Source organism: Eretmochelys imbricata, chromosome 18 (assembly GCF_965152235.1).
Source record: "Eretmochelys imbricata isolate rEreImb1 chromosome 18, rEreImb1.hap1, whole genome shotgun sequence".
Taxonomy (NCBI): domain Eukaryota; kingdom Metazoa; phylum Chordata; order Testudines; family Cheloniidae; genus Eretmochelys; species Eretmochelys imbricata.
In genome coordinates this window covers 1,485,683-1,502,608 of record NC_135589.1, presented here as the reverse complement: position 1 = coordinate 1,502,608, position 16,926 = coordinate 1,485,683, and the positions used below count along the sequence as shown (strand labels likewise).

At 63.5% G+C, this 16,926-nt stretch overlaps 1 protein-coding gene across 1 annotated transcript in view; it reads left to right on the top strand.

The window, feature by feature from the left end:
* HSPG2 (heparan sulfate proteoglycan 2) overlaps positions 1-15,418 on the top strand; it is a 173,972-nt gene extending 158,554 nt beyond the window's left edge. The window contains exons 76-94 of the mRNA XM_077837560.1: positions 240-387; positions 1,336-1,452; positions 3,393-3,477; positions 3,972-4,116; positions 4,391-4,490; positions 4,741-4,850; positions 5,094-5,202; positions 5,893-5,991; positions 6,104-6,325; positions 7,006-7,250; positions 8,910-9,081; positions 9,440-9,562; positions 10,602-10,658; positions 11,018-11,093; positions 11,488-11,566; positions 13,306-13,376; positions 14,054-14,137; positions 14,453-14,556; positions 15,246-15,418. Of these exons, the coding sequence (XP_077693686.1) occupies positions 240-387; positions 1,336-1,452; positions 3,393-3,477; positions 3,972-4,116; positions 4,391-4,490; positions 4,741-4,850; positions 5,094-5,202; positions 5,893-5,991; positions 6,104-6,325; positions 7,006-7,250; positions 8,910-9,081; positions 9,440-9,562; positions 10,602-10,658; positions 11,018-11,093; positions 11,488-11,566; positions 13,306-13,376; positions 14,054-14,137; positions 14,453-14,556; positions 15,246-15,418 (2,319 nt within the window). The remainder of the gene's footprint in view (positions 1-239; positions 388-1,335; positions 1,453-3,392; positions 3,478-3,971; positions 4,117-4,390; positions 4,491-4,740; positions 4,851-5,093; positions 5,203-5,892; positions 5,992-6,103; positions 6,326-7,005; positions 7,251-8,909; positions 9,082-9,439; positions 9,563-10,601; positions 10,659-11,017; positions 11,094-11,487; positions 11,567-13,305; positions 13,377-14,053; positions 14,138-14,452; positions 14,557-15,245) is intronic.
* The last annotated feature ends 1,508 nt before the right edge of the window (positions 15,419-16,926 follow it).

Genomic DNA, 16,926 nt, shown 5'->3' with positions numbered 1-16,926 from the left:
CAGCCCCCTAATCATTTTTGTTGCCCTCCGCTGGATGGATGGGTGGATGCGGGGGGTGGATGATGGGCATATGGGGGATGGGTTGGTTGGTGGATGGGGGCGAATGGGTGGATAGATGTGGGGGTGGAAGATGGGTGTATGGGGGATGCGTTGGTCAGTGGATGAGGGACGAATGGGTGGATAGGTGATGGTGGGCTGGGTGACGGAGGGTGATGCCCTGGTCTGACATCTGGTTGCAGCTGGAAGGAGACCTCCCCAAAGACATTTGTCTGGAGAACAACATCTTGACCATTCCATCTGTGAAGCCAGAAGATGCTGGGATCTATGTCTGCACGGCATCCAATAGGCAAGGGAAGGTGACGGCCTTCTCCATGCTCAAAGTCCAAGGTGAGCGTTCTGGGCTGGGCGCTCATGCTGCGCTGGTGCCCGCAGGATGTGACCCGTGCAGCTGGGAGGGACATGTCCCTCGTGTCCCCTATTGGCTTCTTCACATTACCGCCATTGTCCTTTCTACCCCCCTGGAGGCGCCATGTGACAGAGGGTGTCCTTCCAGCTGAGGGCAAGGGGACGGGATCCCCTTCAGGACTGGCTGGCACCTTAGTAACCTCCCCGTCCTGCTGTGGCATGCACAGTGCAGTCCCCACCCTGACCCAAGAGCAACGGGGGACTGAATTTCCTATCGGAGGGAGACACCAGGCTGAACCCTAGACGTGTAGCCCTGAGAAGATCTACCCTTGGGCCCCGTGCATGCAGCCAGCGGGGGCACTGCTGAGCAGGCCGAGGAGGAACCCACACTGCCTCCATGGCGATCCAAGCCCTGCCAGGCCGTGGTTACTGAACCCGAGCCTCTGCCGAGCACTGCTTAGCACCAGGCCTCCAGCCAGGCTGCACTGTCCGGTCCAGCTGCTCCTTGGGGGTCTGGGTTTCTCCAGCTGGGGCTCAGCTCTCGATGGCAGGGGGAACAGGCTCTGTGGCATCTCTCCGTCTCTGCCCCCATGTTCCGTCAGAGTGGAGGTGGCAGTAGTGTGTCTGCTCATCCCACCGCCCGTGCACACCCACAGCAGCTGAGTGCCATGTGCCCCAGCCCTGCCCAGGGACCGGCGTTAGCCACAGCTCCATCTGGTCTGGCAGGACAGGATCCCAGACCCGAGTGCTGGCCCAGCTCCCCGTGTGTAGATCTAACTCTTGTGTCTATAGCGGCCAAGGCCCAAGGCCCTGCTGGGGATGGGAAGGCTCCAGGCCTTGGCGCCTCTTCATGGGGGGTGCGGGGGCAGCCCTGCACACGGATCTGTTCCGTCACGCACTGACCCACTCTCCCTCATTCCACGATTCCAGAGCGGGTGGTGCCATATTTTACCCAGAATCCTCAGACCTTCCTTGCCTTGCCCACCATCAAGGACGCCTACAAGAAGTTTGAAATCCAGATCACCTTCCGGCCAGACACTGCTGATGGTGAGCCAAGTCCGTCTGAGAAACAGACACGCCTGCCCACCCAGGGACACCGCCTTCCCGCAGGAGCAAGGGGTGGGGCCCTGAGCCAGGACAGGGCTGGGGGGTGCGGGGGAGGTGAGGGCTTCTCCACTGCTAACTGCATCGGCAAGCCCCTGCCTTGATTGTAGCCCAATGGCCCCTGTAGCACATGGGCACTTTCTCCTTTCGCCTGCTCCTGCCTCTTCTCTCCCCGGCAGTCTGAGTGAGCCAGGCTCATTTCACTTACCTGTTCTCTTTCTCCTCCCTTCTCTTTCCGCCTTGTCCCTCTCTTGCCTCATGTGTTTCCTTTTCCATCTCTCCTCTCCCCCTCTAGCGCTCATTCTCTACTCAGGTAAGTCTTCTGCTGCCTGATGACCTTTCACAGCCTCACGTGGGATTAGCTCTTAACCCTCCGCAGCCTGGGGCCAGGAGCGCTGGCCCTCTGGGTGCAGGACCCATGCACCCCCAGGGTGCCTTAAACCTGCAAACTCTGCACAGACTAACCGAGTGACTGGGGCAGGCTGGGGGTCAGCCGGGCCTGGTGCTCCCCCGTGTGTCTAACTCCTACTAGCCACAGCTGCTGCTTAACCTCCAGCGCATCTTCCTGCCTATCCCAGAGATGTCACTCTCCAGGAAGTGACATCATCCCAAAACACTAGGTGCCCAGGTCACCTTGACTGAAGTAACTCCTGCTGGCATTGCGTTACTGTGCTAATCCATGCTGCCAGCTCCATGTCTGCACCGGGTGCGGGGGCCCTTTGGGGAGTGGACAGAACTGATGGGCTGAGTCTGTTTATGGGAACACTTTCCACGGATTGCCATGTCTCCCCTCAGGGGCCTGCACAGATACCAGATAAAAGCCTACTGTTGCTGCCAGTGAATGAAACCCATTGGCATAAGGAGTAGAGCCCTGTGTTGCTGGCTCCATCCCCACCAATGATGCACGGTGGATGGCAAAGGGCCTCCAAAGGGCCCCTGATAAAGGAGCTGACAGCAGCAGAGGATGGGTTTAACTGATGTTGATGGAGCCCCAGGCTGTCCTGAGGCTGGACTTTCCCTTGTTCATGGGCTGGGCCTTCCTGCCCTTTGCAGCCCCACTATGGCTGGGCGTGAAAACCCAGAGACTTCCCCCCTTTCCCTGCACCCCGCTCTCCTTCACCTGCCTCTGCTGGCTCAGGGAGCCACCTCCTCCAAGATTGTGAAATAAAGGCCCTGCCACTAGGAGGAACTAGAGTTCAACACCCGCCCCTGGCCTTCCAGTGCTGCCCACACTCGACTGACCCCATGGGCCCATGAAGCATCAGGGCTCCCATGGCATCATCCCCTCTCCTGGCTTGGAGGCTCAAGACTTTGGCCCCTCTGTTAGCAAGATATGCCCCACCAGTGCTCTGGGGGTACCCCGAGGCCTAGTGCGGCTCAGCACTTCTCGCCAGGCACGCTCGCCATCAGCTAAGCCATGAGCAGAGGGCAGGGACCTCTCCCTCACCAGTGCCCTGTTCCCGCCCAGCATAGCTGCTCTGAGCCTTTTGCGGATCACAGGGGCTCAGTAGGGCCCCGGCTGTGCTGATGTATAGGGGATGCCCTGTGTTGGGGCTCTGTGATAGGGGAACCTCTGTCGGGGTGGGGCTGCCAAGGGGCAGACACAATGCCCAGCAGTCTCCATTCCCACTCAAGGGCGTGAGGCCAGGGCTGTTCCGGCCAGGTCCCCTCTGCTCAGCTGTGCTCTGGTGTTGCCCCTTCTCCAGCCTGCTGCAGTGCTGTGGTCAGGGCCTAAGTGTCTCTTGTAGCTCGTGGTGAGCAGGGGATGGGGGCTGAGTAGTGAGTGCTTCTGGCTGTGATTTGGACCCTCCCCACTCCTGGCATTTGTTGGCTTGGGTTTGGCACTTATATCCCCCAGCTCAGCTCCTCTGTGTTTTTGGCAGGGATGCTGCTATACAATGGGCAGAAGAAGAGCACTGGCGCAGACTTCGTGTCCTTTGGTCTAGTGGGAGGCCGCCCGGAATTCAGGTGAGACCTGGCGATGCCAGCCCCTCCCCAGAGCCAGGCCCTTCTGCCAGGAGCAGCCACAGCCTGCACCAACCTGACCAGCTCTGAGCCCTTCCTGAATCCAGGTCGCAAATCGAACAGGGCCCAGGTCCTGCCTACGGCTCCGATTGGCAGAGTTGTTGAATAGAGCCGGTACCTAATTCTGATTCAGATGGTTGCGAACTGGCTGCCCAGATCCACTTGGTGGTTCTGAAATCCTGGCTGCCCCGATGCCATCTCCCACCCCGGGATCTGCAGTATGGCAGACACTGGCAATGTGGGGAGAGCCACATAAAGCGCATCTCGTGGCTCAGGAAATGGGCGGCCCAGGGGCTGCTTCACACCAACCTCATCCTGAACCGGTGCTGAGTGCAGAAGCCAGGCTCCAGGTTGCAGCAGAGCACTGAGAAGTGCCAGGGACCCGGGGGGAGGCGGCTCTGCTCCCTTCCCTGTCTCCCACATGCTTGATGTTGCAGGTTTGACGCCGGCTCAGGCATGGCCACGATCCGGCACCCAGCACCGATCCGACTTGGGGAGTTCCACACGGTCCGGTTATACCGGAACCTCACCCAGGGCTCCCTGGTGCTGGACAGCCACCCTCCTGTCAACGGCACGTCCCAGGTAAGAGAACGCTCATGAGGCCGCATGGGGTGAGGCCAACAAGTTGGACTGCTGCAGCCTGGCCATGCTGCCAGCAGGGCTGTGGGCCCGGCTGTGCCCTGCTGGCTCTGGCCCCCCGGAGTGGCGCTAGGCCTGGGACAGCCCAGTGGGGGAGGACGTGGGGAGGCTGGATGGCTAGGGCTGTGCCTGCACAATGCACAGGATTCTCCTGGGACCTGAGGAGGGCACCAAGGATAGCCCTGACCCGCTGTGCCCATCATTCTGTGCCCCCCAGGGTAAATTCCAAGGGCTGGATCTGAACGAGGAGCTGTACCTCGGCGGCTATCCCGACTACACCGCCGTCGCCAAATCCGGCCTCAGCAGCGGCTTTGTGGGTGAGTGGCTCCCACTCCTTGCGCAGCCCTCTGAGACACCCGCCCCGGGCGCCCAGTGTGGGAGCCCTGCATGTGTGTGGAGAACACCGCCATGAGATGGTGATGGAGGGATTCTGAGCCCCTTGCCCAGCAGGCTTCCTTCCTTCATTGTTCCCCGGGCACTCCGCCCAGGCCCCCACCTCGGCCGGATGTTTGCTGTTGCCCTTTGCCCAGCGTGCTCTGACTGCCCCTGCTCCCTTTGTCCCCCCAGGCTGTGTGCGCCAACTGCTGGTCCAGGGCGAGGAGGTGATCTTTAAGGATTTGGACTTGAGAGCTCATGGTGTTTCAAACTGTCCCACGTGCCGGGACCAGCCATGTCAGGTAACTCGCTCCCTGACCCCTGGCCCCTCGGGGCAGAGCTGATGCACAGTTCAGACATATGCTGGGACCCTCCTTCCCTGGGGTTGCACCAGTGTAATTGAGGGGCTTTGGCCCGAGGGGGCTCTGCTTTCCCCCATGGCATGTGCTGGCCCCAGGGCTCCTTGTGTTGTGGGATGTCAGCAGCAGCTGGGGGCAGGGCTCTGTCCCCTCTGCCGTTCTAACCCTCTGATTGCTCCTCCCCAGAATGGAGGCATTTGCAGAGACTCGGAGAGCAGCAGCTACGTGTGCCACTGTCCACAGGAATTCACGGGGAGCAACTGTGAACACTCGCAGGCGCTGCATTGCCACCCAGGTACTGCCCCCCAGCACCGCTGCCCCATAACTACAGCACTGCCCACCCCATCACCACTGCCCCATAGCTGCAGCACTGCCCACCCCATCACCACTGCCCCATAGCTGCAGCACTGCCCCACGGCACCGCTGCCCCATAGCTACAGCACTGCCCACCCCATCACCACTGCCCCATAGCTGCAGCACTGCCCCACGGCACCGCTGCCCCATAGCTATAGCACTGCCCCATGGCAGCTCAGCAAAGGGGCCCCCCATAGCTATAGCACTGCCCCACGGCAGCTCAGTAAGGGGTCACCCCATAGTTACAGCACTGCCCCACGGCAGCTCAGTAGGGGGGTGCTGTCACCACCCTTGGCCCAGCAGGAGCTTTGCCAGGGGCCAAGGTATCTCTCAGCTGCCAGGACCTCCCAGCTGCCCCATCCATGTGAGCAGGGCATGGCCCGTCCAGTGGGCTCCCCAGAGTTCCTGCACCAGGAGCCACGGGGCCGTGCTGGGAGCAGGTGCTGGCCACGGCCTGACTGCGCCGCAGGAGCTGCTCCGCGCCCCCCACCCTGAGCGGAGCAAGGGCACCCCGCTGCAGCCAGAATGCCCCGTCCAGGGGCTGGTGGTCACCCCCGCTCCTTTCGCCCCGGCCCTCCCTGCCCAGCCTTGTGCTGCCCGAGCGCTGAGCCCCGTTGTCCCGTCTCCCCAGAGGCCTGCGGACCGGACGCCACCTGCATTAACCGCGCAGACGGGCAGGGCTACCATTGCCGCTGCCACCTGGGCAAGTCTGGGGAGACGTGCATGGAAGGTGAGTGGGCGGGCGGGCCTGGCAGGGACAGTCCTGCCCCAGTCGGAAGGACCTGCGGGTCAAAGGGCGGCTGGGGCCGGGGACGGTCCTCAGTAACACCCCCACTCCACAGGCGTCATGGCAACCACCCCTTCCTTCAGTGGGAGCGACTCGTTCATCTCCTACCCACCCCTCACCAACATCCACTACGAGCTGCGCCTCGAGGTGGAGTTCAAGCCGCTGTCCCCCAGCGGCCTCGTCCTGTTCAGCGGGGGATCGGGCGCCCCCGTGGAGGACTTCGTGTCACTCGCCATGGCCAGCGGGCACGTGGAGTTCCGCTACGAGCTGGGCTCAGGTAAGGGCGCCGGGCGTTTGGGCACGGCTGGCGCTAGTCCCGCCCCAAGCGAAGATGCCTGCTGGGGCCCCAGCAGGGCTGGGTGTTGGCATCTGCCCCTCAGCCCCCCCACTGGCGCTCGCCCCACCTCCCCGGCTGCGGGGCCGGGCCAGCTCTTGACGGGGAGGGTTCAGTTTCTGTGGCCTGTCTGCTGTGACTGTCTGCATGCAGGCGGCTGGTGTCAGCTGCGTGGGGAGCTGTTCTGGGAGGTGCCTGCTGGGCAAGGGACGCTGCCCCACCACGCTCATTTCACCCCCAGGAAGGCCGGTCCGTTGCTGCTGCCCGGGGCTGCATTTGGGCCATGGCCAATTCCCTCAGCCCCCCAAGCCCCACACCGCACTGGCTCCCTTTCGTCACGGGCACACGGGCTCTGTGGTGCCCTCCCAGCACACAGACCTTTGTAGCCCGGGATCCAGGACCTTGCAGCCATCTGCCTTGTCACTGGCTCCTGTGCTTGGCCCCTGTGATGCCCCTTGGCAGGGCATAGGGATCTGAAAGCACCTGCCATCCTGCGAGGTCCTGACATGCCCTGGCAGGGGAGATTGCGGCTACCCTGCCACTACAGGTGAAGGAGAGAGTCCTGGGGCGTGCCCTGAGCTCGGCGCCAGGCGGCGTGCCCGTCTCACCGTTCTCTCTCGCAGGCATGGCTGTGCTCCAGAGCACAGAGCCACTCGCCCTGGGCCAGTGGCACAAAGTCTCGGCAGAACGGATCAACAAGGATGGCACCCTGCAGGTAGACAGCAGCAAGCCGGTGAAGAGGTCCTCCCCGGGGAAGAGCCAAGGGCTCAACCTCCGCACGCCTATGTACCTGGGCGGGGTGGACAAATCTGTCACGCTGCCTGCAGCCGCCAGCATCAGCTCCAGCTTCCATGGCTGCATTGGGGAGGTGAGTCACACCCTTCTGGAGTCACTCCTGAGCCGTACAAGGAGTGGAGTCAGAGGTGGTGGCGGGCTGGGAGCCAGGACTCCTGGGTTCGATCCCCGGCACTGGAAAAGGAGTGGGCCCTAGTGGGGTGAACAGGGGCAGGCTGGGAGCCAGGACTCCTGGGTTCTATTCCTAGTGGTGCCATTGACTCTGGAAGTGGTTTACAAACACCAACCCCAACAGTCCCATAGGGGGCAGGTGAACCCCTTCCTATTTAGCAGTGGGGGGCCGGCGGCTCAGCTTGGGGCAGCCTGGGACCAGGTCACGCACTGAGTGGCTCCCGGGCAGCCTGGATCACATATACTGTGTTCTCTACCCAGCTCTGAAAGGGCCCTTCTGTGCCAGTGCAGCCTGCCCAGTTTGGGGCAATGCCAGCCTCCTCAGTGTAGGCCCCAGAGCCCCTAGAACCACAGAGTACCAGGGCTGGAAGGGACCTCGGGAGGTCATCTAGTCCCACCCCCTGCCCAGAGCAGGACCAATCCCCGACTAAATCATCCCAGCCAGGGCTTTGTCAAGCCTGACCTTAAAAACCTCAAAGGAAGGAGATTCCACCACCTCCCTAGGTAACGCATTCCAGTGCTTCACCACCCTCCTAGTGAAAACGTTTTTCCTAATATCCAACCTAAACCTCCCCCACTGCAACTTGAGACCATTACTCCTTGTTCTGTCATCTGCTACCACTGAGAACAGCCGAGCTCCATCCTCTTTGGAACCCCCCTCTCAGGTAGTTGAAAGCAGCTATCAAATCCCCCCTCATTCTTCTCTTCTGCAGACTAAACAATCCCAGTTCCCTCAGCCTCTCCTCATAAGTCATGTGTTCTAGTCCCCTAATCATTTTTGTTGCCCTCCGCTGGACGCTTTCCAATTTCTCCACATCCTTCTTGTAATGTGGGGTCCAAAACTGGACACAATACTCCAGATGAGGCCTCACCAATGTCGAATAGAGGGGGACGATCACGTCCCTCGATCTGCTGGCAATGCTCCAACTTATACAGCCCAAAATGCCATTGGCCTTCTTGGCAACAAGGGCACACTGTTGACTCATATCCAGCCTCTCGTCCACTGTCACCCCTAGGTCCTTTTCTGCAGAACTGCTGCCGAGCCACTTGGTCCCTAGTCTGTAGCGGTGCATGGGATTCTTCCATCCGAAGTGCAGGACTCTGCACTTGTCCTTGTTGAACCTCATCAGATTTCTTTTGACCCAATCCTCCAATTTGTCTAGGTCCCTCTGTATCCTATCCCTACCCTCCAGCGTATCTACCTTTCCTCCCAGTTTAGGGTCATCTGCAAACTTGCTGAGGGTGCAATCCACACCATCCTCCAGATCATTTAGGAAGATATTGAACAAAACCGGCCCCAGGACAGACCTTTGGGGCACTCCACTTGATACCGGCTGCCAACTAGACATGGAGCCATTGATCACTACCTGTTGAGTCCAATAATCTAGCCAACTTTCTACCCACCTTATAGTTCATTCATCCAGCCCATACTTCTTTCACTTGCTGGCAAGAATACTGTGGGAGACCGTGTCAAAAGTGGCTAAACCCAGAGAGGCCCCGGGCACTGAGTCTGAGGGAGCCTGTGTGCCGGTGACACGGCGTCCCCTTTCCCTTCCCCCAGGTGTCGATCAATGGGAAGAAGGTGGACATCTCCTACAGCTTCCTGCAGAGCCGGGGCGTCACCCAGTGCTATGACAGCTCGCCCTGCGACCGCAGGCCCTGCCTGCACGGCGCCGCCTGCATAGCCACCGGAGAGTATGAGTTCCACTGCCTGTGCCAAGATGGCTTCCGAGGTGGGCACGCCTTGTCCCCGCAGTGGCAGCATGGGCAGGGCTGGGAACACCTCTGCGCACCGGGGCACTGCCACCTGCCCTGCCAAGGGCCCAGGGACGGCTGGCAGCAGATTGCAGCCCCTCCACCGGAGTGAGGAGGGGCCCTGAACTGGGCATCCCCACTCATAGCATGCGGCTCGGGGATGTGCCCAGGGCGGGTCCCCCACAGCTGGGGTCCCCTCTCCCTGGGGATCCGTGACATGGGGCCGGAGTGAGTGTGCGTGTGTGTGTTTGTCTGTGCTCACACGTGTGTGCATGCCCCCTTGTGGGGAGGCCCAGTGAGAGGCCCTGCCCACAACCCCCCGCTGTCTCCCCACAGGCAATCGCTGCGAGTTCTCCGAGGATCAGTGCCTGCTCAGGAACCCCTGCCTGAACGGCGGGATGTGCAAGGCAAATCAGTGCCTATGCCCGGCCGGCTTCTCGGGGACCTACTGCGAGCAGGGTACGCAGACTGGGGCTGGCGGGCAGGGAGCTGCCTCACCTGCCCCTCGCACAGCCCCAGGGGACCTGCCAGGGATCTAGCCAGGCCCTTAGGGAGAGGCAGGTGCTACAGCGGGGCAGCAGAAGGCCTCTGGGCGCCGTGGGTGCAGGGGGAGGGGAGGAGTCAGAGTGGGGCTCGGGGGCCTGTAGAGACCAAGGGAGGGAACCAAAGCTGAGTGTACAGGGGACAGGGGTGGGCAGCAGCATGGCCGGGGCTGGGAGGATGGTGAATCAGCATATCTGGAGCTGGGGGGGTCAGGTGGCAGCACATCGGGGTCTTGAAGGAAGCAGTGTGCCATGGCTTGGGAATCTGGGGGGCAGCGTGTGTTCGGGGCTGGGGCTGGGGGCAGCGTGTGCTCGGGGCTGGGGCTGGGGGCAGCGTGTGCTCGGAGCTGGGGGGGGCAGCGTGTGTTCGGGCCTGGGGGGGCAGCGTGTGCTCGGGGCTGGGGCTGGGGGGCAGCGTGTGTTCGGGCCTGGGGGGCAGCGTGTGCTCGGGGCTGGGGCTGGGGGGCAGCGTGTGTTCGGGCCTGGGGGGGCAGCATGTGCTCGGGGCTGGGGCTGGGGGCAGCGTGTGCTCGGAGCTGGGGGGGGCAGCGTGTGTTCGGGCCTGGGGGGGCAGCGTGTGCTCGGGGCTGGGGCTGGGGGGCAGCGTGTGTTCGGGCCTGGGGGGCAGCGTGTGCTCGGGGCTGGGGCTGGGGGGCAGCGTGTGTTCGGGCCTGGGGGGGGCAGCGTGTGTTCGGGCCTGGGGGGGCAGCATGTGCTCGGGGCTGGGGCTGGGGGCAGCTGGTCTGGTTTGGAGCGTAGCACTTGGTACCCCCAGCCCTGTGCAGTGGAGGGACCAGTGGGGAGCCAGCTCCAGGGCCCAAGCTGGCAGGGCTGCGGGGGCTCCCTGGCTGGGCCAAGCCCTCTGCCCGCTCCCTGGCGTGGCGCAGAGCTCGTGCCCTGGGCTGCTCCGCTGCGCTGTGTTCCCTGTAACCCGCGCCTGTCTCTGCTGCATGCAGGCCTGGCCCTGGCGGCGCTGGACCGTGAGTGGGCCCTGGAGGGCAGCGGGGGAAACGGTACGGTACCTACTTTACTTGGCCTCTCCCCCACCGCCTCTCTCCTTCCCCCTCGTTGTACTAGCAACACCCGTGGGCATCCTGGCCCAGCGGCTCCCAGGTTCCTTGCGGGGGGTGGCCAAGGGTGGCGGGGCAGCTCACCCCAGGTGGTGGGCTTCAATGAGCTGCAGGGGGGGAAGCATCAGGAAGTAGCGCTGGCTGACCTGTGCTCACCCCCTCGCCCCAGGGCATCTGCGGCAGGGGCAGGTCCAGCTCCTTACAGAGTGTCCTGGGCGCAGCTGGGTTAATGGTAAGCCCAGGTGTGGGACAGGGCGGCTCCCAGCGCCCGCTGCTGTCTGATCCCAGCTTTTGCCCTGCAGATGCCCCAGGCCAGTATGGAGCCTACTTCCAGGACAGTGGCTACCTCGCGCTCCCCCGGCACGTGCTGCCCCACAGGTGAGTGGGCCCCTATGCTGGGCAGGGGGAGGAGGGGCATGGCCCCATTGCCCACATGCCGTCTGTGTTCAGGAAGGCCCGGAGCTCCCAGCATGTGCCATTGGGGCAAGCACTGGCTCCAGCTCCCAGTGCCAGCCACGCGGTGTTCCGCGTAGCCGGGGAGGGAGCCTGGAGCGTGAGCTGGGCAGGCCGATCCGGGAGCAGACATCTCACCAAGCCCCACCAGAGGCCATGTGGCCTGGCTCTGGGGGCAGAGGAATGGCAGAGCTGGGCCCTGGTCGGGGGACTGGAGGCTGGGGGGGCAGGGCTCCCGGGGCATGCCATGATCTAGTCTCTGCTCCCTGCCTGTATACCCTGGGGCCCAGGGCTGACAGCTGCTGCCTTCTCCTTGCAGTCACCCCAAGTCTCCAGAGACCATTGAGCTGGAAGTGCGCACCCGCTCCCCGAACGGCCTCCTCCTTTGGCAGGGCGTGGTGAGTCGCGCTGGGGGCTGGGCTCCACGGCCCTTGCTATGTGGGGGGATGCTCGGGGTGAGCACAAGGCGGAGAGGAGCTGGGCTGGGGCAGGTGGGAACCAGGCCAGCATGGGTGGCTGGGGCAGGTAGAAGATGGGTGGGTGACGGGGAAGGGCTGTCTGGGCTCCCTGGCACTCCGGAACGGAGGCTGGGCCAGGTGAGGGTGACACAGGCCAGATCCAGAGGGAGAGGTGGGAGGGGCAGGTCGGAGACAAGGGCAGCCCGGGCAATGAAAGCCCAGGGGTGAGCATGGTTCCAGCATGCCTTGCGGGACTGGGTTCCAGGGCTGAGGGCGGCACCAGGGACGGGCTGCAGCCATGTCCCCGGCCAGGGCAACTCCATCTACAGCACTTGCCGGCCTGGAGTTCTGCAGCGGTGGGTTGAGAGCAGCCAGCAAGGGGGGAAGAGGGGCCAGCGCATGAGGCAGGACGGAGCTGGGCACACCCCACTGGGGAGAGGGCCAGGGCATCCCAGATGGCTGAGAGGGCACTGGAGGGTACCAGCTTCTCCCTCAGCACTTGGGAGCACAGTGAGCCCCTCAGGGGCTTCTGGGCTGTGGGGAGCCAGGATGAAGGGCAGGGCCAGGTGCATGGGCCCTCGGGAAGGGCAGAGCATGCAGAGTAGCCAGCTTCCTGGCTGCCCTCTGGAGAGGAGGGAGAGGGGCCTTGTTTCCGCAGCTCGGCCTGGGGCAGAGGAGGAGCAGGGCACAGGGAATCTGTTGGGTGCCAGGCGGGTCTGACCAGCAGTGCCCCCTGCTGTCAGTTGGGGGATTGGCTGCTGAGTGTGATCAGGACGTGGGCATAGTGCGCCAGCCAGCATGCTGGGCTGCTCCCTCCCCGGCTATGGCATGGGCTGGAACCCGGCTCCACTCTGGACTCACATCCTATCCCCCCACACTGTCTGATCTGCCTGCACATGCATGAAGCCGGCCTGTGCCTCCTGTCTCAGGCCAGAGAGCCAGGCCCGTACTAATCTGCCATGCTCAACTGCTCATTCCATGCCACGCCGGGCTGGCGTCGCCCAAGGGTACTACTCCCTGAGCCATGCCATGGCTGCCAGGCTCCCCATCACCTCCCTGGTGCATGCTGCTTTGCTGGCAATGGGCATTTCACTGCCCTGTGGCACGTTTCTCCTCCAGGTGGCGGGGCAGTCTGCCCTCAAGCCACATGCTACTAACGAGGTATTTACTGCAGTGCCCTCGGGCGCTGGGCCTGACACCAGATGGGGAGCAGCAGTGCGGCTTACGGCCTCCGGGATCACCAGGCTGTGCTTGCTGCAGGGGCACAAGTTTGCATGGGCACCAGCATGCACCCCGGCCAGGGACACCCGGGGAGCCCCGATTAGCTATCACTCCCTGCAACTCGGCCCCCGACAGCCATGTCCCCCACTTGTCCGCAGCCGCGCAGGGGTGGGTTTTCCCACGCCCCGCGGGCAGTGCAGCTGGCTGCCCATGCAGGCGTTCCCCATTGTACGGGGTCAGTCGGAGCATCCAGCCCAGTGTTGCCAAGAAGCTCTGCAGGTGAGCGTGCGCCACTTGTTGCCTGCTTCATGGGCCCCACAGCGCTGGCTGGCTCATGCCCTGGGCCCAGCCGGACCCGTTCCTGGATGGCAGGCAGGGCCCATGGCTCCCGGGCTGGCTCCTGAGCAGGGTCCCAGCCAGACAGGAGACAGCAGTCTCATAATGCCTCTCTCTGGCAGGAACAAGGGCAGAACGGCAAAGCCAAAGACTTCATCAGCCTCGGCCTGAGAGATGGACACCTGGTGTTCAGGTGAGCATGGCCTGGTGCCAGCCGAGGAGCAAATGGCCATGTGTCCCTTGACGCACCCCTTCTGCCAGCCAGGGAGCATGTCCAGAGCACAAGCTAGAAACCCCAGAGCTCCTGCCTTGGGACCCCAGATCCACCTGCCCTGGGCCCACCTTCTCCCTGCCCCCAGGTCCACCTCCCCCCGGCATCCCAGATCCACCTTCCCACTGTTCCTAGGACCCCGGACCCACCTGCCCCCAGGACCCCGACCCACCTTCCCCCTGACCCCAGATCCACCTCTCCCTGGAACCCCAGACCCACCTTCCCCCTACACCTGGGACCCTGGACCTACCTGCAGCCTGGATCCACATTCCCCCTGCCCAGGATCCCAGACCCACCTTCTCTCCCCACTTCTTTCATGTCAGATCCACTCTCCCGTCTCTGAGACCCTAGACCCCCCCTCCCGAGCCTCACCCCCAGGGTCCCAGAACCACCCTTCCCCGGTCTCCCCCAGACCCCACTGCCCCAGAGCACTGGGCGATGCAGACACTGCTTCCCCCTCCCCCCCCCCGGCTAGTGCTGGGTAATGGGTGGATGCTGTTGTTTCCCCGCCTCCCCCCCCCCCTCGTCCCCCCGAGCACTGGTTTATGCGGACGCTGCCCCCTGGCAGTGGGTGCTAATACCAGCTGTTCTCCCTGCAGTTACCAGCTGGGCAGCGGCGAAGCCAACATCGTCTCTGAGGACCCAATCAATGATGGAGAGTGGCACAGAGTGACGGCCGTTCGGTGAGGGGCCCCAGGGCTTAGCTCAGCACCGTCCTACAGCCAGACATCCCCCTGGGAAGGGAAGGGGAGGGAGCCATCCCACTGCAAGGCAGCCCTCTAGCTATTCTGAAAGGGTCCTTAGTCCCGGGCTCCCCCTGCAGAGGGGCTGAGCCAGGCTGCAGCCTGGAGCCGGGGAGCCCAGTGGGGTGGCAGGGGAGTCACTGGTGTCAGTGGGCGCAGCTCCCCCATGGTCGATCATCCTGCCCCCTCACTCCCGGCTGGGATGGGGGCTGGCCCTGGACGAGCCTGGCTCACACCTGTCTCTGTGTCCTGCAGGGAAGGCAGGCGGGGCTCCATTCAGGTGGATGGCGAGGAGCTGGTGAGCGGGGAGTCACCAGGCAGCAACGTCATGGTGAACACCCAAGGCAGTGTGTACATAGGTGAGGCTGGGCTGGCGCCCTGGGGACCTGCAGGGCACGAGCGGACGGGCTGTGTGGGACTTGGAAGACCTGGGTGTACTTGGGGAGGGGGAGGGGAGGAACTGGGGCTCTCCCCTGCCCCTGCCCGCTAGCTGGGCCCTCCTGCCCAGGGACCTAATGCCCAGGAGCCCTGTCTGAGCCAGCACCACCGCTTCTGGAACAGAAGAAGGAGTGAGAGGGCTGCCAGGCCGGGCACTTCCCATGGCGGGATGGGGCCAGCGGAGCCCAGGTGTGTCACATGGTGCGATTCTGCACTGGGGAGCAGCAGAAGCGACACTCACGGGTTTGGGATGCGCTGAGAGGATCATGGTCACTTGGGGAATTCCCATAAACCCCCCTCCCAAGAAGGGGTCTAGTGATTAGAGCAGGGGAGGGGAGGGGGTTCCATCCCCAGCTCTGCCCCTCGCCCTGTGTGTGTCCTTAGCTCGCTCCATGCCTCGGTTTCCCCACCGCTCCATGTGAACAGGACGTAAGAGCTGCCGTGCTGGGTCTGACTCAGTCCGTCCAGCCTGCTCTCTGACAGGCCATGAAGAGCAGTGGGCCATGTGGAGTGATCCAGTCCCGGCTGTGGCCATTGGAGCGCTCGGGACAGCCTGGGGCTGCCCCCGGCAGTGTCTTTGGGAGCTGACTGTTTCTCCTCTCGCCCCCAGGAGGCGCTCCTGCCATCCGAGCCCTGACCGCCGGCAAGTTCCGCTCCGGAATCACAGGATGCATTAAAAACCTGGTGCTGAGCCACGAGCAGCCGGGCCAGCCGCCGCGGCAGCCCATTGACTTGCAGCATCACTCGGAGGCGGGAGTTAACATGCAGGAGTGCCCCTCATAGGCTGGCTGCCACCGGCCCCGTCCGCCGCCGGCCCCGTCCGCAGGCCGATTGGGGGACCTCGGCTGCTTATTATTACGATGATTCATTTTTGTAAAGAAACCCAGAGGAAAATGGAGCTTCGCTGCTACCCCAAGCGAGTGGGGGAAGGGTTTGTTTGTGTGATTGGCGCGTGGCAGCAGGGGGCAGCCCCGCCTCCCGCCAGCCCCACGGGAACGCGGACCCTTCGCACCTGAGGAGACGGTGGATTTGACCCAACCACCATGGGCCCGTGGCCATAGACAGCCAGGAGCCCAACCCAGCGCCAGCCCCTCCACATCCTGCCCAGCAAGGGCCCCACGGGATGGGGAGCCCACCCCTCTGCCTTCCAGCTTCAGCACTCGGAGCACGTGCCCCTGAGCTGGGCGGGACAGAGGGTGCCAGCTGGCTCTGCTGTGCCCCATGCCTGCTGAGGGATGGGGGTCTGGGGAGACGGGGCATCTTTTCTCCTCTGGGGAGAGATGGGATCCACATTCATTCTTCCAGAGTTAGGAGAGTGGGATCGAAGTCACAGCCCACTTTGCAGGTGGCATGCCTCACCCCGCTCGGGGGGAATCGACAGGAGAGCCTGCCCCCTCTCTCCGGGAGCAGTGAGGGGCAGGCAGGGGGCTCCCAGCCTGGTCACCCCCACCCCCTCCATTCCATGGGCCAGCACTACAGGAGCCAGCAGGCCAGGGCAGGGGTTCCCACCAGGATCTGGTCTGTTTACACTGGCCGTCCCCATTGCCTCAGCCACACTCCAGCACCCGCACCACGGCTGCCCCAAGCCACTAGCTGAGCTGTCTCCCTAGACCCTCACCCGGAAGGTCATGCCCGCAGAGCAGGAGGGCAGGGGCAGGCTCCTGGAGGGGCAGGCCCCGGGAGCGACAACAGCTCATGCTGCAGGGTACCCTGGCCAGCATCCCGCATGCGCAGCTGGGGGCCCACGCATGACGGCAGCCCCATGGCTCACTCCAGGGCCCCGCAGAGAGACCAGTGGTGGCGGCAGGAGCATCCCATGAGCAGAGGCTGTTACGTGTCCCTATGGGCAGCAACGCAGACCAGCCCTCAGGGCTGGATTGGGACCCCCCCCAAAGATCATTCCTCCCCAGTCAGACGGGCGGACAGACGCAAGTGCCTTATTAGCAGCAGGACCCTCTGGGGTCCGGGCTGCCCCTATTCACCCAGCAACCATTGGGCAGACCCTTGAAAGCTGCCCACCCATTCCCTGCCCTCCCTGCCTGGCAGGGGGCGTTCGCTGCTCTGGAGCCGTCTGCTCACAGGACAATCTTCGCTCACTGCTCTTGCCGGCTCTGCCAGGTCCAGAACTGAGCACTCACCCAGCGCCGAGCCCTGCAAATCGCGCCCCCGACTGCACTGGCTGGAGCTTGCCCAGCATCACATAGTGGGACAGAGACAACTCGGCCTAGGCAGCGGCAGGCTGGGCAGATCAGCCCACTGCAAACAGCCCTTTGCCCCAGCCCACCACCAGC